This window comes from Oncorhynchus mykiss, chromosome 3 (assembly GCF_057628025.1).
Source record: "Oncorhynchus mykiss isolate SJ-2025 chromosome 3, ASM5762802v1, whole genome shotgun sequence".
Taxonomy (NCBI): domain Eukaryota; kingdom Metazoa; phylum Chordata; class Actinopteri; order Salmoniformes; family Salmonidae; genus Oncorhynchus; species Oncorhynchus mykiss.
The window spans coordinates 29,090,001-29,115,183 of record NC_143024.1 but is presented as its reverse complement, the minus strand read 5'-3'; the positions used below and the strand labels follow the sequence as shown (position 1 = coordinate 29,115,183).

At 40.6% G+C, this 25,183-nt stretch overlaps 2 protein-coding genes across 3 annotated transcripts in view; both read right to left on the bottom strand.

The window, feature by feature from the left end:
• Nucleotides 1-13,240: 13,240 nt before the first annotated feature.
• LOC110511951 (frizzled-1-like) lies at nucleotides 13,241-19,384 on the bottom strand. The gene has a single exon (XM_021592617.3). It carries the CDS (start codon nucleotides 16,736-16,738, stop codon nucleotides 15,059-15,061), a length of 1,680 nt encoding a protein of 559 aa, XP_021448292.1. The 5' UTR covers nucleotides 16,739-19,384; the 3' UTR covers nucleotides 13,241-15,058.
• LOC110503753 (cyclin-dependent kinase 14) overlaps nucleotides 19,378-25,183 on the bottom strand; it is a 215,632-nt gene continuing 209,826 nt past the window's right edge. For both annotated transcript variants that reach the window (XM_036970578.2, XM_036970579.2), the window contains one exon: nucleotides 19,378-22,791. The gene's annotated coding sequence lies outside the window, so the exon portion shown is untranslated. The remainder of the gene's footprint in view (nucleotides 22,792-25,183) is intronic.

The following is a 25,183-nucleotide window of genomic DNA, read 5'->3' as shown; positions in this document are numbered from 1 at the left end:
TAAGATTTTTTTTCTCTTCTGGATGCATTTGTTGGTCTTGTGTTGGGCCAGGCAAGCTGGCTGGTCGGTTTCCTCTTGTATTTTTTCCACTGCTAGATGGGCTACTGGGTTTCTCTCCAACAGAGGTAATGATGGCCTAATTTCTGGCTGAGATTCGGAGAGGAACAGGAAATTCTATAGCCCTCCTCAGAGCAGCGGTTACATTACTGGGAGACACCACTAATATAGACTGGTGCCGGCCTGGAAGTCTGTCTCCCTCTCCTTCCCTCTAACACTGTTCCCTTCTCTCAATCTATTTCTCTGTAGCTCTCTCATTCTCTCTTTCCTTCAATCTAACCCTCTCTACTCCTCTGTCTCTCTCTTTCTCTCTCTCTCTTTCCTTCATAATCAATCTCTCTAATAATCAGTCTTGCCCTCTTTCTAGCTCTCTCTACTCTCTTTCCCTCTGTCTCTCTCTGTCTACCCCCTGTCTCTTTCCCTCTGACCATCAGAGAAAGATTATGAAACATTCTAGGGCTAACCAGTTTTTCATCGATGCAAATAGTCAACACAAAGATTCTACCATGTACTATTATAATCATTTAATTTCCTTACTTACCCCATTACATGATTACAAAAAAAATCAAGGGATAACTACTAATTTTAACATGATTACTTGGCCTTATTTGTCAAAACTGCTCAATTTAAATTTGGACAGTCAAACTGCAGAAACTAGGCTTGAGTTGCCAACAAGACTCAGGCAAAGGCTCTAGCGAGACCTCCCCAGAATGTTAACACGCTTCAGGAGCACATTATCCATCTCTCCTACATCCAAGCCTTCCAAGCCTTCCCCCTCAGCCCGGCCAAAACTGATATTAGAAAGATAAAGTCTTTTGAAGGGGGTCTGGCTCGGTCCTCCATTGAGGCTGGCACACTTGCTGGTGTTAAATCACAGAGTTTGACAGGTCTAGTCTGCAGCTGACAGACATGCGAGGGATGGTAAACCACACTAAACACACACTATCACCCCTGCCAATACAAATCCAATACAGGCCTGCCTTAACACCCCTGAACATATGCATGATGCATGGAAACACATGCAAGAACACCCCCCCCCACCCCCGCGCACACACACAGGCACAAATACACTGACCTGGGATCAGATTGACAATACAGTCAGTCACAGACAAGTCACCCCCTCTACCTGCCCGCACACACCACACCCACCAGCATGGTTCTCATTAGCCTCACTATAGCCTTGGGTGTGTTGGCAGAGCCCCCCTGCTCCTCCCCCTTGGCAGCACACACACACACACACACACACACACAGAAAGAGAGCGGTGTATTTATACATTGTCCCTGTGTTTCCCATTAGGAGGGCTCTGTAGCCTGTCTGTGTGTTCTCATTACCACAGGCCGATACACACTCTGTGGTAGTTACGTTCTGTGTGTGTGTGTGTGTGTGTGTGTGTGTGTGTGTGTGTGTGTGTGTGTGTGTGTGTGTGTGTGTGTCAAATGCTCAAATCAACATGAGCGCATCCATAAAGTCTTTATAAGCACTACAAAGATGCTTCACATTAATGTATGACCAAAGTCAGACTTCATAAAAGGTTCTTCCACCTACATGTACTTTACCTGACTACTGAAGCAGCTATATAGGCATTATAAAGGGATTATGACAATTATTAATCTAGATATTTGTGACTTGTTAAACGAAATGTCTTCCACCATAAAACAGCAGATGAAACAGCAGGACTTTGGTCAAAGCCAAAGTGGTCTTTACTGGGCATCACCATGGCACGCTCACTCCTTTCTGCTGTGCTCTGTAATGCATGAATCTGCTCCCTTTCTCTTCCCTCTCTCTTGCCCTCTCACAGCTCCTATCTGCACTTCTTTACAAAACAACAAGAGGTTGAAAACAGACAGTTCCCATTAAGAAATGTCATGCTTGCATAGTTCCATTCAGCTCTGCCTGAAACACTGTGAGGATGCTGAGGAATAATTCAATTTGATCTGTATTTTTTTCTCTCCCCACATCTCTCTCCCTTCCCCAGGGAAACGTACTGTTGCTCCTAAACTGAGTGATGTTCCATTGAATCCCTATTAGAGATTAAATCACTGTCTGACGGAGTGAATCACCCTGTGAAACTGAACCACCATATGTGGCTGGATCGCAGTGGGCGATAGATAGCATTACTATGTCTTCGTGTGTGTGTGTGTGTGTGTGTGTGTGTGTGTGTGTGTGCGTGCGTCCGTGCGTGTGTGCGTGCGTGTGTGTGTTTTTCAATCCATGTGTAAAGTAACTGAATATTTTTTTGTCCCTCATAAAATGGTTTGGTTGAGAATGTCTGTGTGTGTGTGTGTGTGTGTGTGTGTGTGTGTGTGTGTGTGTGTGTACTGTGAATGGCATGGGTTAGTCTGTTTGTCCCGTAGAGGCAAGAAGCCACAGACAGCCATCAATGAGCGTCGGGCTGATTTGCAGAGAGTATGTGAGGAAACCTTAATGACAGGGTCGTCACGGAACTGGGATCAAATTCATCTTTATGGCTGCCTAACTATGTGGGAGGGGACAGTTGCTGTTTTTATCCACCCGTCGTCTGCAGAAGTATGTCAACAGTTTGAAACAACCCACATTTAAAATCCAGAGCTGTACACTCAATGGGAGTTGAGACTGTATGTACTGGGTTTAGTGTGACTGAAATACTTTCAACATGCACACGTTTCAAGCGCTCATTTGTGAACATTCAACATTCATCCCCTACATAGATATGATAAAATGCTAGCAGAGAAAGTTAGGGTGTTCATCATCTTCAGTAGTGACTTTTGGGCATCGTGTTCGGCACCAATGAGAACAATTATGCTATCTAGAGTAAATACATGAAGGTGGACCCATATTGCTGTATGTTGCTAGGCAGTGTAATGTGCAATCTGAAAAAGAACTCCTCTCAGAGATAGAGAGAGAGAGATGGGAGGGATGACACACTTCCAGAGATAAGCAGAAGATAACGTTCCTCCTCTTCCTCCTCCTCCCCCGGGCATGTTGGCCCAGTGATTGACACCTCGTTAGGAGTTGCTCTCCTCTCCCTGAGGAAGAGGGTTTTGCAGCAGTGCAATCTTTGATAACCCTGTCACACAATATCACAAACCGTAATTACGATTGGTGCCGGGGAATTGACAACACCTCCCTAGGGAAAAGGCTGCCATCACAGAACACTGCTGCAATCCTTCACTCTCTCTGCTCTGCTCTCAATGTGGTGTAAAATAATCCTCAGATTGGCCTGACAGAAATAATGGCCCGGGAAAAGGGTTAAGAAGGCCTTATCTAAATTGCAATGCAAATTCTATACAAACATGCACATACTCTTGATGTCAGAAATGTACTGTGTCTTATCTGTATGTCTTATGAAGTCCTTCTGTACGTAGTAGGCACACTTCAAATAAAGTGTTACCAAAAACATAGCGGCTCCTCGTTTCAGAGATTAAAAAAAGGCTTTAGGAATGAAATGTGTCGGTAAGGAAAGTAAACATAAGAATGATCTCAAGAGAGATGAGAGAGGAGATGGCGCCAACAAAACCAACAGCCAATGACAGATGTTGATGTTGGCATGTGATCTGGTGTGATGGGTGCTATCTGGGATCCTTGGGACATCCCTAACCTAAACCCTAACCTTCAACCAACCCTTACCCTAACCATAACCCTTAACTAACCCTAACCTTAACCCTTACCAACCATTTCAAATGTCAACTTCAATGAGGTAGGGACGTCCCAAGGAACCCGGGCAGCAAGGACACATCCGGTGTGACATCTCTTCCAGGTGTGTGTGAGGGGCAGGTCAAGTTCACTGGATCAGATGGACAGCATGGTACAATAAACTGTAATCTGCTTTCTGCTTGGAGAAAGACTGAGGGAGACAGGGGGGGGGGGGGGGGGGGGGGGAGAGATGGACAGATGGAACAGGAGCTGTTAAACATTGTTTTGACCTTGAGGAGGTTTTAACAGAAAACTGTAATGTTAAACTATGTGCTATGTATGGAAACAATGTACAGTAGGATTTGTACTGGAAGTTCATTTTCCTGCAGGCTACAAACAACAAAACCTAATTATAGCTGGGCTCGGATGAGCTCACTACCAAGAAACACCAAGGAACACCAAGGAATGAACATGAAAAATCTGTTTCATATTCCCACAAATCCTGCCTTGTTCAAATCTATTGCATTAAAAAGAACACTTCAGTGACTGTATTGTTATTGTAGATGTTCACTGATGATGAACATTCCAACCTTATCACAAATCAGGGTTGATGACACAAACTAGAACTCACTGCTTCAGTGCTCTGCTGTGAAAGGCCTGTTTGAGTATGTTTGACTTGTTCTTTCCAACACACTGAGTGAGAGCTTCTGCAGAGGAGGGCGTTGTGAAACAGCAGTGATTTGTGTGAGAGGCAATGTCAGACATGACCATCTCAACACACTCAGACAGGCTCAGGCAGGGGCCGCTGGGAAACGGGATGACAAGGTCAGTGTGTGTGTATCTCAGACTCTGTGCGCATGTCGTATGACTGAGAAAACAGAGCCTGAAATCAGTTTTTATTTTTTTATATACATGGATGGATGAACACTTTCTAGGCCAGGGGTTCCCAAACCTTTTCACTCAGTCCCACCTTCCAACATCAGGGAACATCCCGAGCCCCCCCTGGGCGTGCAAGCGCCACGTCTATTTCGATGGGCACAAGCAGTTCATGACACAAACTGTTCACACTCGTCTTGTTGGTGGAGAGAACATTTTGCAGGTTTAATGCTCATTTCCTGCAATTCTACACATTATGTCATGGGATGCAGGGAGAATGTTGCCGTTTTAAAGCTCATTTTCTTGCAATTCTATACATTTTGCCATGTCTATTCATGTGATATTTGAGTGACTCGAACATTACTACAAAATCTATGGCTAAAGAAACCTAGCAAAAAAACATTAGCTGACATGGCCTAGTTGATCTGGACATTTCTGATAAGTTATAAATAGCTCTAATGACTGACATGACAAGAGGAACTGATGATGCACTACCCAATTTCTTCTATTACAACTTTTTACTATTACAACTTTACTATATTACAACTTTTTACTATTACAACTTTCTACTATTACAACTTTACTATATTACAACTTTACTCTATTACAACTTTATTCTAATACAACTTTCTACTATTACAACTTTACTCTATTACAACTTTTTACTATTACAACTTTCTACTATTACAACTTTACTCTATTACAACTTTACTCTATTACAACTTTATTCTAATACAACTTTCTACTATTACAACTTTACTCTATTACAACTTTACTATATTACAACTTTATTCTAATACAACTTTCTACTATTACAACTTTACTCTATTACAACTTTACTCTATTACAACTTTCTACTATTACAACTTTACTCTATTACAACTTTACTATATTACAACTTTACTATATTACAATTTTACTATATTACAACTTTTTACTATTACAACTTTTTACTATTACAACTTTACTATATTACAACTTTATTCTAATACAACTTTCTTCTATTACAACTTTACTCTATTACAACTTTATTTCATTACAACTTTACTATATTACAACTTTACTATATTACAACTATACTATTACAACTTTATTTTATTACAACTTTTTACTATTACAACTTTACTCTATTACAACTTTACTCTATTACAACTTTCCTCTATTACAACTTTCTTCTATTACAACTTTACTATATTACAACTTTATTTCATTACAACTTTATTTTATTACAACTTTACTCTATTACAACTTTACTATATTACAACTTTATTCTAATACAACTTTCTACTATTACAACTTTACTCTATTACAACTTTACTCTATTACAACTTTCTACTATTACAACTTTACTCTATTACAACTTTACTATATTACAACTTTATTCTAATACAACTTTCTACTATTACAACTTTACTCTATTACAACTTTACTCTATTACAACTTTCTACTATTACAACTTTACTCTATTACAACTTTACTATATTACAACTTTACTATATTACAATTTTACTATATTACAACTTTTCACTATTACAACTTTTTACTATTACAACTTTACTATATTACAACTTTATTCTAATACAGCTTTCTTCTATTACAACTTTACTCTATTACAACTTTATTTCATTACAACTTTACTATATTACAACTTTACTATATTACAACTTTCTACTATTACAACTTTATTCTAATACAACTTTTTGCTATTACAACTTTTTACTATTACAACTTTACTCTATTACAACTTTTTACTATTACAACTTTTTACTATTACAACTTTACTCTATTACAACTTTACTCTATTACAACTTTCTACTATTACAACTTTACTCTATTACAACTTTACTATATTACAACTTTATTCTAATACAACTTTTTACTATTACAACTTTACTCTATTACAACTTTACTCTATTACAACTTTCTACTATTACAACTTTACTATATTACAACTTTATTCTAATACAACTTTCTTCTATTACAACTTTACTCTATTACAACTTTATTTTATTACAACTTTACTATATTACAACTTTACTATATTACAACTTTACTATATTACAACTTTACTATATTACAACTTTTTACTATTACAACTATCTAATATTACAACTATCTACTATTACAACTTTATTCTAATACAACTTTTTGCTATTACAACTTTACTCTATTACAACTTTTTACTATTACAACTTTTTGCTATTACAACTTTACTCTATTACAACTTTACTATTACAACTTTATTTTATTACAACTTTTTACTATTACAACTTTACTCTATTACAACTTTACTCTATTACAACTTTCCTCTATTACAACTTTCTTCTATTACAACTTTACTCTATTACAACTTTACTCTATTACAACTTTACTCTATTACAACTTTCTACTATTACAACTTTACTCTATTACAACTTTGCTCTATTACAACTTTACTCTATTACAACTTTCTTCTATTACAACTTTACTATATTACAACTTTTTACTATTACAACTTTACTCTATTACAACTTTACTCTATTACAACTTTCTTCTATTACAACTTTACTATATTACAACTTTTTACTATTACAACTATCTAATATTACAACTATCTACTATTACAACTTTATTCTAATACAACTTTCTTCTATTACAACTTTTTACTATTACAACTTTACTCTATTACAACTTTTTACTATTACAACTTTATTCTAATACAACTTTCTTCTATTACAACTTTTTACTATTACAACTTTACTCTATTACAACTTTACTCTATTACAACTTTCTTCTATTACAACTTTACTATATTACAACTTTTTACTATTACAACTATCTAATATTACAACTATCTACTATTACAACTTTATTCTAATACAACTTTCTTCTATTACAACTTTTTACTAATACAACTTTACTATATTACAACTTTACTATATTACAACTTTACTCTATTACAACTTTCTTCTATTACAACTTTTTACTAACACAACTTTACTTTATTACAACTTTACTCTATTACAACTTTACTATTACAACTTTATTTTATTACAACTTTTTACTATTACAACTTTACTCTATTACAACTTTACTCTATTACAACTTTCTTCTATTACAACTTTTCTCTATTACAACTTTACTCTATTACAACTTTCTACTATTACAACTTTACTCTATTACAACTTTACTCTATTACAACTTTCTACTATTACAACTTTACTCTATTACAACTTTACTCTATTACAACTATACTCTATTACAACTTTCTACTATTACAACTTTCTACTATTACAACTTTCTACTATTATAACTTTACTCTATTACAACTTTCTACTATTACAACTTTCTTTCAAGAGTAATTTAAAATGACCCCCCCCCCCCCCCCCCCACACACACACACACACAGTTTGGGAAACACTGTTATAATACAGTGATTTATCCTTCTTTGTATTCACCTATAATAGACTAAGACGGACGAAGAGATTTGTTTTTGCATCCTCCTGGCAGGCTGGCACTATAGACAATTAGCATTCACATTCTTCCCAAAGTGCACTACAGTCGGTTGGTTAGCATAGCCTTAGCATTCTTTACAAAGTCTACCCTGAGGTGATAGATGCTCAGTGTGGTAAGCTAAAAACAACATGCAGTTAGACAGGTCTGAAACGCTCCACAGTCATTAAACCTGGCTGATGGGGGAGGTACTAGGGGAGAGTAAACACGATGACACCACCACTATGTGACCTGTCATGTCCTTTTTGAAGATAGAGGGGTCAGAAGTTCATAAGGTCAACCCCGTACATAGTGACAGGTGAAGCAGATTGTTATTTGAGTCATTTGAAAACAGCAGCAGTATTTTAGCAATTAATCCAGTATTCTCCAAAACTAGGAAATGTCATTGAGCACTCCGCATGATGAATAGTTATCATTACATCCATAGTGTGGCAACATTAACACGATAGCCTTCTTAAAATGTCCAAGGCAACTTGTGTGACTGGGCCATAATGCATGTTGAGGCTGAGTTTTAGGTTTATATTGTGTCTCTATACTCTCTCTCCTGCCCTCCTCCAGCTCCCAGCATTCCAGGCCAGAGTAGAGTAGGCCTAAAGTCTGACCACAGAGCAGCAGAGAGGAGAGGGACTGAGACTGAGGGAAAAGCAGTTCTCTGTGTGCTCTGGCCTGGGCTGCTGGCTGTACAAGCAGTTCCTGACAAACCAGTAGCAAGCCAGGCATCAGGAAGATGCACTGACAGACAGGGAGGCAGACAGAGAGAGACCTAGCATACACATACACTCAGCAAAAAAATAAATGTCCTCTCACTGTCAACAGCATTTATTTTCAGCAAACTTAACATGTTTAAATATTTGTATGAACATAACAAGATTAAACAACTGAGACATAAACTGAACGAGTTCCACAGACATGTGACTAACAGAAATATAATAATGTGTCCCTGAACAAAGGGGGGGGGGGGGGGGGGGGTCAAAATCAAAAGTAACAGTCTGTATCTGGTGTGGCCACCAGCTGCATTAAGTACTGCAGTGCATCTCCTCCTTATGGACTGCACCAGATTTGCCAGTTCTTGCTGTGAGATGTTGCCCTACTCTTCCACCAAGGCACCTGCAAGTTCCCGGATATTTCTGGGGGCAATGACCCTAGCCCTCACCCTCTGATCCAACAGGTCCCAGACGTGCCCAATGGGATTGAGATCCGGGCTCTTCGCTGGCCATGGCAGAACACTGACATTCCTGTCTGGCAAGAAATCACACACAGAACGAGCAGTATGGCTGGTGGCATTGCCATGCTGGAGGGTCATGTCAGGATGAGCAACATGAGGGATGAGGATGTCTTCCTTTGTAATGCACAGCGTTGAGATTCCCTGCAATGACAACAGGCTCAGTCCATTGATGCTGTGACACACCGCCCCAGACTATGACGGACCCTCCACCTACAAATCAATCCCGCTCCAGAGTACAGGCCTCGGTGAAACGCTCATTCCTTCAACAATAAACGCAAATCCGACTATCACCCCTGGTGAGACAAAACCACGACTCGTCAGTGAAGAGCACTTTTTGCCAGTCCCGTCTGGTCCAGCGATGGTGGGTTTGTGCCCATAGGCTACGTTGTTGCCGATGATATCTGGTGAGGATTTGACTTAGAACAAGCCTACAAGACCTCATTCCATTCTCTCTAAGCCTATTGCGGACAGTCTGAGCGCTGATGGAGGGATTGTGCGTTCCTGGTGTAACTTGGGCAGTTGTTGTTGCCATCCTGTACCTGTCCCGCAGGTGTGATGTTCGGATGTACCGATCCTGTGCAGGTGTTGTTACACATGGTCTGCCACTGCAAGGACGATCAGCTGTCTGTCCTGTCTCCCTGTAGCACTGTCTTAGGCGTCTCACAGTATGGACATTGCAATTTATTGCCTCTTTGCAGCATGCCTAAGGCACGTTCACGTAGATGAGCAGGGACCCTGGGCATCTTTCTTTTGGTGTTTTTCAGAGAGAGTAGAAAGGCCTCTTTAGTGTCCTACGTTTTCATAACTGTGACCTTAATTGCCTACCGTCTGTAAGCTGTTAGTGTCTTAACAACCATTCCACAGGTGCATGCTCATTAATTGTTTATAGTTTATTGAACAAGCATGGGAAACAGTGGTTAAACCCTTTACAATGAAGATCTGTGAAGTTATTTGGGTTTTTATGAATTATTTTTGAAAGACAGGGTCCTGAAAAAAGGATGTTTCTTTATTTGCTGAGTTTAGTATGTGTCATAAATGGCACCCTATTCCACATGGGCCCAGGTCAAAAGTAGTGTACCATATAAAGAATATGCCATTGGTGATGCAGCCTTAGTATATGTTCAGTCAGCTAAGTCAAATCAATAAGGGCTTGAAATTAAGGCATGTACTGTACGTCCATAGAGGTCGGTCAGTGGTACTCTTATAGGAGGAAAACATAGCCCATATTACTGTGAATGCCAAGCACTTACTACATCTCACTGATACTAAACATTTTCACAGTGAAAATGGGGAGTGTTCTTCAGCACACCTGCTAACCTGTCTGAGACAAAGGGCTTGATTTAATCCGTAGCTCAGAATATCTGCGTTGTAGCGCAGTTCACATTTAAAGGTAATTTCCGATTGAGCCGACGTATCATTTACCATGAATGCAGTCTCTGCGACCTTGGGAACATTGCCTTTAATTGTCAATCGTGCTATAAAGCGGATCTTCAGCGCAACGGATTGAATTGAGCCCTAACTGTCTGCATGCATAAACTACTGGACATGAGCTATATACTGTACAGTGGCAAGAAAAAGTATGTGAGCCCTTTGGAATTACCTGGACTTCTGCATAAATTGGTCATCAAATTTGATCTGATCTTCATCTAAGTCACAACAATAGACAAACACAGTCTTCTTAAACTAATAACACAGAAACAATTATACATTTTCATGTCTTCATTGAAAACACTGTGTAAACATTCACAGTGCAGGTTGGGAAAAGTATGTGAACCCTTGGATTTAATAACTGGTTGACCCTCCTTTGGCAGCAATAACCTCAACTAAAAGTTTTCTGTAGTTGCGGATCAGACCTGCACAACGGTCAGGAGGAATTTTGGACCATTCCTCATTACAAAACTGCTTCAGTTCAGCAATATTCTTGGGATGTTTGGTGTGAACCGCTCTCTTGACGTCATGGCACAGCATCTCAATTGGGTTGAGGTCAGGACTCTGACTAGCCCACTCCAGAAGGCGTATCTTCTTCTGTTGAAGCCATTTGGTTGTTGATTTACTTCTGTGTTTTGGGTTGTTGTCCTGTTGCATCACCCAACTTCTGTTGAGCTTCAATTGGCGGACAGATAGCCTTACATTGTCCTGCAAAATGTCTTGATAAACTTGGGAATTCATTTTTCCTTCGATGATAGCAAGCTTTCCAGGCTCTGAAGCTGCAAAGCAGCTTTCAACCACGATGCTCCCTTCACCATACTTTACAGTTGGGATGAGGTTTTGATGTTGGTGTAGCGTGCATTTGTTTCTCCACACATAGTGTTGTGTGTTCCTTCCAAACAACTCAACTTTAGTTTCATCTGTCCATAGAATATTTTGCCAGTAGCACTGAGGAACATCCAGATGCTCTTTTGCGAACTTCAGACATGCAGCAATGTTTTTTTTAGACAGCAGTGGCTTCTTCCGTGGTGTCTTCCCATGAACACCATTCTTGTTTAGTGTTTTACGTATTGCAGACTCGTCAACAGAGATGTTAGCATGTTCCAGAGATTTCTGCTAGTCTTTAGCTGACACTAGAATTCTTAACCTCACTGAGCATTCTGCGCTGTGCTCTTGCTGTTATCTTTGCAGGACGGCCACTCCTAGGGAGAGTAGCAACAGTGCTGAACTTTCTCCATTTATAGACAATTTGTCTAACTGTGGACTGATGAACATCAAGGCTTTTAGAGATTCTTTTGTAACCCTTTCCAGCTTTGTGCAAGTCAACAATTCTTAATCTTGGGTCTTCTGAGGTGTCTTTTGTTCGAGGCATGGTTCACATCAGGCAATGCCTCTTGTGAATAGCAAACTCAAATTTTGTGAGTGTTTTTAATAGGGCAGGGCAGCTCTAATTAACATCTCCAATCTCGTCTCAATTATTGTACTCAAGGTTAACTGACTCCTGGCTCCAATTAGCTTTTAGAGAAGCCATAGGGGTTCACATACTTTTTCCAACCTACACTGTGACTGTTTAAATTATGTATTCAATATAGACAAGAAAAATACAATCATTTGTGTGTTATTAGTTGAAGCACACTGTGTTTGTCTGTTGTTGTGACTTGGATGAAGATCAGATCAAATGTTATGACCAATTTATGCACAAATCAAGATAATTCAAAAGGGTTCACATACTTTTTCTTGCCACTGTATATAGTTCACATGACGTTACAGTCAGCTTAGCTACAAACTATACAGCCACAGACTTCAGAGAAGCTTTGACACAATAGGTACAAGAGTGAACAGAAAAACCCTTATGAAGAGCAACAGAATTAAAGACAACAAAAAAACGACCCTAAACAATGGCTGTATGAAAGTTGAGTAGCTGACCTACGTATGTGACTGCCAGACATGGGACACAAGCTATTTTAAGTGCAAAGCAACAATGCCCCTACACAAGCAAGGCCTCTGAGCGTTCACAGTGCATACCAACCATTCACAAGATTCCCATCCACCTCATTTAGCCTAACCAGAGAGCTGCATTTGATTAACATCCACCCAGGATAAAGAAGTTATTTTTCAAACAAGACTTCACAGTTGGCTGTAACCACTGAGATAAAACTCATGCTCATTGTTGAGCTTTTCCAGCTGTAAAAAATGATTGCTATTACCATGTTGTTACAAAGGGAATACTACAGAGTCTATGAAGCAGATTTGTTTATTCTCCAAATCTTAAACTACATTTTAGGGAGGTAGCCTAGCGGTTAAGAGCGTTGGGCCAAGAACCGAAAGGTCGCTGGTTCTAATCCCCTAGCCGAGTAGTTGAAAAACATGTTGATGTGCCCTTGAGCAAGGCACTTAACACGAATTGCTCCTGTAAGTCATTTTGAATAAGACCACCTGCTAAATTACTAAAATGTAAATGTAAACAAGGCTAACAGCATGATTCAATCCATCATCTCTGGTATATAACACATAATATAATAGATATTTCAAATCAACATGACAGTTGGTGCAAAGGTTGGATTTTTTATTCTTTAAAGTAATCAGTGTGGATATAAAGAAATGTTTCTATAAATATAATGTTTTTAATAACAAACAAATGCAGAATACCAGAATTAAACATAATAGATGTCAAAGGTATGAACATGTTGTTTAATAGAGAGCCATCCATGCATTTAGGGTAAAATAACTGTCATGCATTTGACAAGAACATAACAGAAGAAGCGTGAGGTGGGGGACAGATCACGGTGTCTTCCTTTATAAAGCCTAAAGTCAGCTGCTCATCCTGCATGGTTAGCACCCACACACACACACACACACACACACAAGCACACACTTAACCAGGAGAGAAATTACTCAGGGGTGAAAGGGGACTGCTTCAAGCTGCCACCTGGGCCAATTGTAAAAAAAAAAAAAAAACGGCCACATTTTGCCAACAATACCTTGTGGGGAATATTCATTTACTGACTCTGATTACCTGTAGGTCTGAAAATTACAAAACACACTGTCCTATCTCCTTCAATTATTAATTTGTTTTCAGTTCTTATCAGCCAATTATACAGCCGGCTGTAGAGTAGGCTACTACGTATTTCAGCTTGTTCATCAATGAAGGATCGATATTTCAGCTGTCTGTCTGTGAGAAAACATTAGGGGGTGCAGCTGATGTGTTACATAGCCCACCTCTGAGTCTGAGCTGTCTCTGTCCAGCATTCTATATTCCCCTAGCCTGGTCCAAGACGCGATTGTGCTGTCCTGCCTACTCCTATGGTCCTTCGGGGTTGGCAAGACAACACAAACAGATCTGGGACCAGGCTAGTAATTCTCCTCAAAGTGCTCAAATAGGTCAACAAAAGGCACAAACAACGTGTGTCTGTTCTGTGTTAATAGGCAGCAAGGATGTCTGAAACACATAAACAAAATGTTGAAAAGATCCTGTTTACTTTCATTCTTTTCAAATATTTTGTTGTAATCACCAAAAGACGGCTTTTAACTTTGGTGAAAGTATTTGGGCTAAATTTGGGTCTAAATGTTCTCATTCTGGCTTAAAGTACTGGAGGTTATGAAAACATGTGTATTTGGAGGATTCATGTCATGTAGGCTACACAGTACATGTGCACACAATCCCAAACCTTTACCTACTTTCTTGTTTTAAAAATGCTGATTGTATTTTTAACCTGTCAAATCCAAGGCATTTAGAAATATGTTGAACACATAGTCCCAAACCTATACCTCGTTTTAAAATACATGTTGATTGTATTTTTAACCTTCAAATGACAGGCATTTAGGCATTGGAAATATGTTGAATAGAAGAGAACAGTTGGACAGAAAGAACAACAGTATAATGGGGGATAAGGACCCACGAGGAAGCAATTGTTTTTCACAGGACTCTGCTGCTTAGAATAGAAACCATGTTCCAAGCCAGTCTACTGATCAAAGACAGCTACAACCCTCTCCCAACAGTGACCAAGCCAACTCAGGTCCTAAGACAACCACATCCTTAATGCTAAATGCTCAGTCAGCTGGCTCTTTATCACCAAGGTCCATTTTCATTATGCCCAAAGTGTGTCAAATAAATGTTGGTTTTAATAGAGGGAAACAACAAAAAAAGAGAATTTTGATCTTTAAATACAAATATATACTTACAAAAATCTCACAAAATGTTTTATGTACAATAGAAACATCATGTCCCAATGAGTGTCTCTGCATGGCAATTAAGTCCAAAAACGATTATCATTCATTCAGTCTGTAAATAAACAGTTTTTTATTTATGTGGGGGACACCCATCATAGGCTAAAGTACATCCAGAGGTCTCACCCCACTCAGACCATTCACACTGTGGTCTCTCCCTGGTTGTTGTTAGCCAGTCTCGTATAAAACCTCTTCCAGGAGTTGAGGGTCTTCCCAGACCAGATCCAGAACCCGGACGTTATCCCCACGATCAGAGTCATGAGGTACTTGATCATGAAGACGGTGAAGTCGGGGCTCATGTTGGGGTGTGGGTGGGCCGGACAGGGCACGGCGTACGTCTTACACGTCTGGCTGATCCACGTCCTCTCCCACTGCTCCCGGAAGGCCTGCTCGTAGAAGTAGCAGGCGATGACGATGGTGGCGGGGACGGTGTAGAGCACGCTGAAGATCCCTATCCTCACCATCAGCTTCTCCAGCTTCTCCGTCTTGGTGCCGTCGTGCTTCATGATGGTTCTGATCCGGAACAGAGACACAAAGCCTGCCAGGAGGAACGAGGTGCCGATGAAGAGGTAGACAAAGAGCGGCGCCAGGACGAAGCCTCGGAGAGCGTCCACGCTGTTGATGCCCACGAAGCACACGCCGCTAAGGACATCCCCGTCCACCTGTCCCACCGCCAGGATAGTGATGGTCTTAATAGCGGGCACAGCCCACGCCGCCAGGTGGAAGTACTGCGAGTTGGCCTCGATGGCTTCGTGACCCCACTTCATCCCTGCTGCCAGGAACCAGGTGAGGGCCAGGATGACCCACCAGATGGAGCTGGCCATGCTGAAAAAATACAACATCATGAAGAGGATGGTACAACCCTCCTTTTTGGTACCCTGCACCACAGTCCTAATGTCGTTGTCAAACCTGTCATTGCAAACCACCTTGTCCTCAAGGAGAAATCCAGCTATGTAGGCAATGGACACCATGGTGTAGCAACCAGATAGGAAGATAATAGGACGCTCAGGGTAGCTGAAGCGCTTCATGTCCACCAGATAGGTTAGAACGGTAAATAACGTGGATGCACAACATAACACGGACCAGATTACTATCCATATCCTGGCGAATTTTAACTCTTCTTCGCTGAAGTACATCATTCCGTTAGATTTCTTTGGCTCGCACGGTGCGCCACAGTCATCCTCACCGAGAAAACGGTAATTCAAATAAGTGGGTACTTTCAGCGAAGCCGGGCACTTGAACTGTCCTTTTACAATCCCAGTATCGTGCGGAGGCTCCGTTACATCGGGGGTGGGATTGACCGGTGTGCTTTGACCCGACATATTCTGCCCGACGCACAGCTCGCCCGCTCCGTGAACCGGGAAAGACTCGCACACGAGCCTTTCCGGCCACTGAAAACCGAATTTGTTCATGAGCGCCTCGCAGCCCTGTCTCGCCCTCTCGCACAGTGACCTGCACGGGGGAAGCGCCTGCTCAAGCACCGTGCACACAGGCGCATACATGGAGCAGAGGAAAAACTTTAAATCAGGAGAACACTGAACTTTCACAAGCGGGTAAAACTGATGTACCTCGAGCCCTGCGTCCTCCTGGGATGTGTGTCCTAGTAAATTTGGCATGATGGTCTCGTTGTATGCGATGTCCGTACAAAGTGGAATAGAAATCGGTTGGCAAAAGCCGTGCTCCGGAATAGACATTCCCCGGTCGCCATACTGTCCATTTACCCTTATAGATCCCAAACTGATCAATAAAAACACCTGCAAAAATATACACAGTACTCTGTTGTAATCCATTGCGAAAGCATTACGCACGGCCACAGACATACTTTCTTTGCGGTTTCTTGAAAAACTAGCTAGCTCGCCAGCTAGCTCGCAACTACTTCCCCGCTCCCTTTCTTTGTTGGGTTTTTCTTTCCTTGTAAATGTACTCCCCTCCTGCGTAACTTTGGGTTGTTTTTGCTTCTCCCGCCGTTGCGCAGAGATGTTGAAGGTCCCCCAAAATCAAAAAATATCGCTGACAGAATTTTGAGAAAAAAATCCGGTCTAATATACACAACACACAGGTCCGGACTCCGCAATGTTCTTCTGCTGCTCTAGCTGCCCGACAAACCTGATAGCCTCTCTCTGCTCTGCGCTGTTGAAACCTGTTTCCAGGCGCCCTGCCGTCTCAGTGAGCCGTCTCTCTCTCCTCCATATGGAAAAAAGGGTTGGACTAACAGATGCAAGGTTTTAGGGATCGTCTACAATTGCTCATCTTGTGTATGGCTCTCGATTTTTGACTGATGAGTTTCAATGTCTTAGTTCTATAGCCCGAAACAATATTAAATATTTTATATAAGAATTATGCCCTTATAAATAGGCCTTTTGATATTCTGAAAGCCACATCTAGGACTACTGATGGAAAAGGAAAGACTTTTACAAATATGACAGTAGGCCTACTCTTTATATGAGCTAACCCTTTACCCTTAATTTATATGTTCATTAAAACTGTGAAGGATTGACACAGAGATATCATATTAGACCTCCTCAAATAGCCTACTATTGTAACAGTCCAGACCCCCTTGATATTATCATCCAGTAAAACTGTGTGTGACTGTAAGAAACACAAAGTAAATGCTATGTGCTTTCCATATTACAAATTAGTATAGCCTAAATGGATCTTTTAGAGAGGGAAGAACAACCAGCATCATTTTAATCGGTTTCCCCTTTCAACCATAATGTCGTCTCCACCGTTAGGCCCTAGGGACAGGGATGAAAGTGGTTCGTCACCACGAGACTTTGGGATCAGAGGGGTTTCAAACCCATCTCACACAGTGGTGCGCGCAGAGGGAACAGTGGGAGGGAGAGACACTGTGTAGAGGAGAACAGGAAGGAAACCGTGAGAGAGAAAAAGAGAGAAAGAGAGACCCTGTGTAGAACACCAAAGGAAGGAAGAGAAAAACTCAACTACAGTGAGCTTAACAGGGCTGTCCCGCCTCCTTGACTTTCAGAGAGTCGATCATCTCTAATTTGTCATCAACTGTACTGTACTGTACCTTACTGTTCACTAGAGATATATTAGATAATGTAAGGCTATTTATTGTACAAAAACAGTATCATAACAACATAAATAATAATCAAATCAACTACTGTTGCAACCATCAACAACACTATGACCAGTTATAGCGCATCAATAATATGATTAGCCCAAGTGATGTGCATCAAAACCTATTTCTAGTTATCAACCTGTGGTTATGTGTGCACAGGAGACTGTCACAGAGCACTCTCTATTGAGAATTCAAAACAACATGACCAAACAGCTGAGGCCAAGCAAATACAGAGGATCCCTAATGTTAATCAGTCACCTAGGGATTCTGACTGGTTAGGAGGCATGTCTGTCAGTGGGATGGAGAGGGAGTCAATAAGTATGTAATATATCCTGACAGAAGAATGCAGTGAGACTTGGTTCTTCAAGCTACACCCTGCCAAGAGAGACACACAAACTTAAAATGACTTATGTTACTAAATGTCTTGTTTTAGGGCTGGGTGTCTAGCCAAGTCTATTCAGTTTGGAATAAAGTTGTCCAGAGCAATCAACATTACAAAGACAAAGTTAAAACCTTGAGTCAGATTTGACCTTCATGCAGTTGATCTATGAGCCAGCATTAAAGAGATACATTTGAATTAACTATTGGAAATGCATTTTTTAGTGGGGAATTTTTTGGTGCAAAACTGTTTCAGAACCATTTATGACCACATGCAATAACCACAGAATAGAATAGAATGACGTCATTGTTTTTCCAAAGAAACGTTAAAAACGTTATGAACATTACAGTCTTACAGCACACCTTGTGTTGTTGGGGTTTCCATGTATTTTTCTCCTACCTATCTGTCACAGCAGTCATTATGACCTGGAGGTTGTTTGTTTTCATGTTATAAAGTATATCTGTTTGAAGGACCAGTAGGCTTGAAAACTGTACTCATAAGTGAAGTTACATACTTTTTCTAATATGCATCCCAAATGGCACCCTATTCCCTATATAGCGCACTGCATTTAACCAGGGCCCATAGGGATGCACTTGGGGATACAGATGTTGTTGACCTATTGGCATGGTTTGAATCAGAGACATAACACCTTGGTGGGTGTCCAGAGAAAACACTGTTGTGGTACAATACAATCAGGCCAGCTCAGCTCACATCAGACAGGGACTGGTAATACAGGATGAATCACTAGAAACTGTCGCTGGTACAGTTGAATAAATTATGCCTTAAAAAAAACGAAGTATGGTACTTAGATCAATTCCAGGGATAACTCATTTCAGGAAGTAGCTAACTATGTAAATATTGATGAATAGGAGGACAAAGGCAACCAATATCCACACTAGCATGACCACACTGGAATGGAGTTGTGGTAGAATTAATATGAAGTAAGTATGTAATACATGACCTAACAACAGCTGTTTTGCATTGGTAGCTGAACACAGTTTGAAGCATTAATAAACTTTATTTATTTCAGGTAAACCAACAATAAACAACATTTACAGAAGGACATTACATCTTCCATAATAACATTACATACAGGTCGTAACAAATAGGTAATGCAACAGCTATTCTACTATTATATCCTAAGTTTCAGTTTATAAAGTGACCGGTAACACTTCTTCTATGTCCGAAACCACTTGTGAAAAATGATGTATTTTCAGAGCATCATACAAAAAAAAAAAAAATAGATACGCAAAGTTAATTTTTTTTTGTACTGTAAAACACAGATTCAGTGTTGAGTACAGCGGGGGTTGCATGTCTGGTTCCAAAACGCCTTTCCCAACATATACTGTACGTCTGCGCAGTTAAGAAACTGACAAGGCCAAAAAATATACTGTATGTGTATATATCCATATATATTTAATACGAATCCTCTCTTTTATGGCGCAAAGGAGACAAGCGTGACCCTGTATGTACGCAAACATAGTATAAGCGTCACTATTACATTTTACACAAGGCGTTTCACCTCCCCTTTTATATACAGCCTAGTAAGACAGTTTATAACAAAGGATACAAAATGATTAAATATTGACATGTAACTCAAAATATGACTCGAAATGTACACATTCCGTAGCATGACCAGTATAGCAAACAGATCAATCTTAAGCCATTCCCCAATTCAGATTTTAATGGTGTATTTGTAAATGCATTTTTTTAAACATTTGGAAGTTGACCTTAACAAGGAAGAACCAATGGTAACATTCAAATGATAGTGGGCCCCATTCAATTGTTAATCATTTGGACCATCACAGTGCTCAATGTGCAATTTCACTACTTCTTTCCCAAGATTTCCCTTCATAGAGAAATGCTTTTAATTCCCAAAGGAGAAAAAAAGAGCTTTCAGGAACTCCACCCACGCAGGCAGGCAGGCAGGCAGGCAGGCAGGCAGGCAGGCAGGCAGGCAGGCAGGCAGGCAGGCAGGCAGGCAGGCAGGCAGGCAGTCCAATACATATACAGTATTTTCATGTTTATGTGATGTCGCAGGCAGGCGGCAAAGGAAGAAACTTCTGGGACACAAAGGCACAAAATAAAAAGGGGGAAAAAGAAAAGTGAAATGCCACACACACAGAAAGCAGGAGAGTAACGTATCAAAACTAATTATTCAGCTGCTTAATACCTCCTGTATCCCATAAAGCCATGCAAGGCCGAGCAGAGCGAGCTGGGCGATGTATCTCAGCAGAGCTCTCTGGTATTAACCCTCCTCTGTCACGCTGCTTTAGTCACATTAAGACGCCACTCTAGATTCTCCTCCCTTCCTCACTACCACAACACAGAATCACTTGTCACACCAGGAATGACACTGAAGTCCTATGAAATCACTTTCTGTATCTGTAGTAGTTTTCCTTAAAAAGTCTGTGCATCATTGGGGTTGGAAACTGGGGTCTGTTGGCCCATACTATGGTTGACAGGGGAGGGCACTGATATTTCTAGTCTGTGCAGGCAAGAGCATGTGATTAAGGACAACACAGGTGCAAAAATGGACATTTTTAATAAGCTGGAATGTACAGTAGGGCAAATATATTCAAAAAGTGCATTCTCAAAAAGCTAATGACACAAGTCGTCACTATCACTGTGTTTCTCTGTCGTTGCCTCACCTGCTCTATATCACACCAAACACCACTAGAGATGGTGGGACAATTAAAGCTGTACCATTACATGGACTTGGCCATATGGCGAATCATGTCAAAGCCTTCTACAAGACTCATTTCTTTTTAATGTCTCCTCCTCCTCTTCCTCCTCCTTCTCCCTCTATGATAGACTAGCAGGTGAGGCAGGGGTGGAGAAGGACTGTGTGTGGCCAAGTGTCTACAGTATTATACCTGTGACTGTCTCTCAAGTGTGTGTGTGTATGCATGTGTGTGTGTGTGTGTGTGTGTGTGTGTATACATGTCTTTCTAAGGGTGTCAATGTGGATTAAGAAAACTAATCTCTCCTGATAGTCAGTGTGTGTCTATGATGTCTAACTCATAACTCTCCTCCCCCTCCTCTACTTGTGCACAGTACAGGCCATTCAGATTAGTGGTAGATTTCAAATCAATCCATAAAACGGGAACCCATATTCTCCATGTTACTGGTCATTGCTATATTACCTAGCTCACACATGACTAATATGAGCAGGTATTTTTACACAAAACAACACCCAGCTGAAAATCGAACACAAAGACATCTTTGTACCAGTCAATGTAACATAGTACCCAAGAAACAAAAGTATTTGTTAGATCAATATCATGCGATATCATAAAAAGTGCTCCTAATATTTTCATTAACGTGATAGCTGAGACAAACAGACGTTGACGCAATCGTCTAATAACATTTGTGATGACGTCTGAAATACAGTACATTACTGGATGGTGACGCTATCAAAGGACGTGAAGGAGAAGAGGATTGTCATGGGTCGAAGTAACCAAGAGATCAAAATCCCACTGAGCCTATTGCCATTGTGTTTTACCATCTAGATACAGTGTACAACAGGATGCGGTATAGATAACAGTACCTCATGGCCTACATGGAAGCACCACTGAAGGGTATAGCCCATATTGCCCATATTTTGATGCACACGCAACCACACAGATATAACACACCCACATACACTGAGACGAAGCACAGCGAATGTACCATATAACGTGACTCTTCACGATGTCATCGACACTCATTGCTTTGTGTGTATGCATCATCTCCAGCAGAGACTAACGGATTATTATCACCAGTATCACTATTACAGTATTATTACCATTGCTCTTATGATTATTATTGATTTGATGCCATTTGACTCTGGCCTGACAGTTACAGAGGAGGAACAGATCAAAGTTAAAGAGAAACATTACCACCGCTTGTCATTCTCAGTTCCAGTTTGTGTTGTGAGTGTGAGTGAAACTGTCCAGTGGGTGTGTATCTGTGTGTGTGTACGTGTGAGTTTGTGCATGCGTGCGTGAATGCATGCAAGTGCAGCATGTTTGTGAAAGAATTTAAGCTTTCTTGGAGTCCGTGATATATTTTCTAAATATGAGTATACTGTACATACAAATATACATTCTCACATAGGTAGTTAGAAACACAAGCCACAGTATGTATCAATAGTATTGTAAAGACTCTTGATGATTAAGTGTATTGTAAATGTGTCAACGATATATGAGTATCACAACATTATAAAAGTCAACAAAAATGGCAAATTATAAAACTGAAATTGGAGGTGTCACCCACCAAAATGTATACACTCAGACACTCAGACACACACACACACACACACACAGTTGGAAAGGTAATACGTTAAAGAAACAGAAGGGGGAATGTGATCCCGGTGGTTCCTCCATCTCAGTGTCTTTGTCCTTCTCTCTTGGACTGACCACAGCAGCAACCTGAAAAACACACACACAAACACTTTAGTTAATCTGCCAACTGGAAATAGCAGCTACCTTATTTCTGAACAACCCCTTTGGAGAGAAGTAGAGAGAGAGAAGTAGAGAGAGAGAGAGAGAGAGAGAGAGAGAGAGAGAGTTCAACACAAATCTTAAAGATGTTGACGTCATCATTCTGCAGGAGACATGGTGTAAGGCTGACATTGTTACTCACTGTCCCACAGGCTACAGAGAGGTAATTGTGCCATCACAGAAACACAGCTCTGTCAATAGAGGTAGAGGCTCTGGAGGACTGATCATTTTGTACAAATCCGAACTGCAAAATCTAATTGATCCCCTCAAAATTGGTAAATATCACATTTGGTTAAAACTGAGAAAAATATGTGTTCCTTTGCGCAATATATATCCCCCCCTCAGAATCCCCATATTACTCAGAGGAGATCTTCCCCACCCTTGAGGAAGAGACTTGCCATTTCCAGGCCCAGGGAAATGTGCTCATCTGTGGGGACACAAATGCGAGCACCTGATCTAAGGAGCACATGAGGGGACAGCTTTATTACAGGCCATAGTGTCTCTAACTGTCTTAATCTCCCCCATAGAAACAACAGTGACAGCACCGTCAACAACAACGGAAGGGATCTGTTGCAGCTCTGTAGAAGCCTGTACTTTGTCAATGGTAGGTTACGGGGGGACTCTTTGGGGAGATTCACCTACTGCTCACCTATTGGCCACAGTACAGTAGACTATATGATTACAGAGATTGACCCTTTCTCTCTCAGCTCATTCACTGTCAAGCCACTAACACCTCTGTCTGATCACAGCCAAATTACGTTGTTCCTCAAAAGAACAGACATGGAAACAACCACACATTCACAGCCTAGTAAGCTGTACAACATCAGAAATTCATACAGATGGGCCCAAAACAGCACAGAAGAATACCAGAAAGCAACCTGTAACCAAAATATCCAGACACTCTTAGATAACTTTCTGGATACCACATTCACTCACAGTAAAGAAGGCATCAATCTGGCAGTACAAAACATCAACTATATATTCAGGCAAACAGCAAAAGAAGCACAATTGAAATTGATAAAAAACAAAACGAAAAAGACCACAGATGACAACTGGTTTGATGCAGATTGTCAAATTATAAGGAAAAAACTTAGAACACTATCCAACCAAAAGCACAGAGAACCAAATAATGGTGAATTACGCCTTCATTACTGTGAGACTTTAAAACTCTATAAATGTACACTCAGAACCAAAAAAGCACAGTACAACAGCAAGCAGCTGACACTAATTGAGGAGTCCATAAACACAAACAACTTCTGGTAAAATTAGAAAAAACTAAAACATCTAAACAAGAGTAATTAGTGAGTAATTAGTGATACAAAATGGTGACAAATGGACAACCCATTTTAAAACACTCTACAACACCGTTCAAATTGACACAAATGCAGAACAACGCCAAATCCATGAGAAGTTGAATGGATTAGAAAAAGCTATAAAGGACAATCAAAATCCATTGGACTCCCCAATTACTGACCAGGAGCTCTATAAGAAACTTCAGGCTCTCACAAAGCACAATGCAGTGCTATCTGGCCCTATATCGACAGTACACCGTGGCTAACTATTTGACAATGGTTACTGATCAAAACTTAAGAAAAACCTTGACAAAGTACAGGCTCAGTGAGCACAGCCTTGCCATTGATAAGGGTAGACAGGAAAACCTGGCTCCCTGTAGAGGAAAGGCTGTGCGACCACTGCACAACAGCAGAACCTGAGACGAGCTGCATTTCCTGCCAAAATGTCAAAAATATAAAACAATTAGAGAGTGTCATTTTGTCACGACTTCCGCCGAAGTCGGCTCCTCTCCTTGTTCAAGTGGCGTTCTGCGGTCAATGTCACCGGCTTTCTAGCCATCGCCGCTCCATTTTTCATTGATCCATTTGTTTTGTCTTGTTCCCTGCACACCTGGTTGGCATTTCCCAATCACACTGCATGTATTTATTCCTCTGTTCCCCCTCATGGCTTTGTGTGATATTATTTGTGTTACGTGTCATTTTGACGCGCCAGACTGGTGTTCGTTTATTCCATGTTTTGTCACGAGTTATGTTGGTTTCTCCTGCCTCAAAAAAGTGTGCGCCTGTTCATAACTCTCTGCTCTCCTGCACCTGACTCCGCTACCAGTACGCACACCCTTGACACATTTCTACAAATGTTAAACCCTTATTCAAGGTTTCAAAGACCTCTCTGATGAGAGTAGGCTACCCGTCCTGTTGGGGGAGGACGCAGAAAGCTGTCAACCTGCACCTGTACTCTACTGTATGCTTATTTTTATTGTAAAATGTATGGTTATTTTGACCCTTTGTTCATTATTTTCACATTGTAA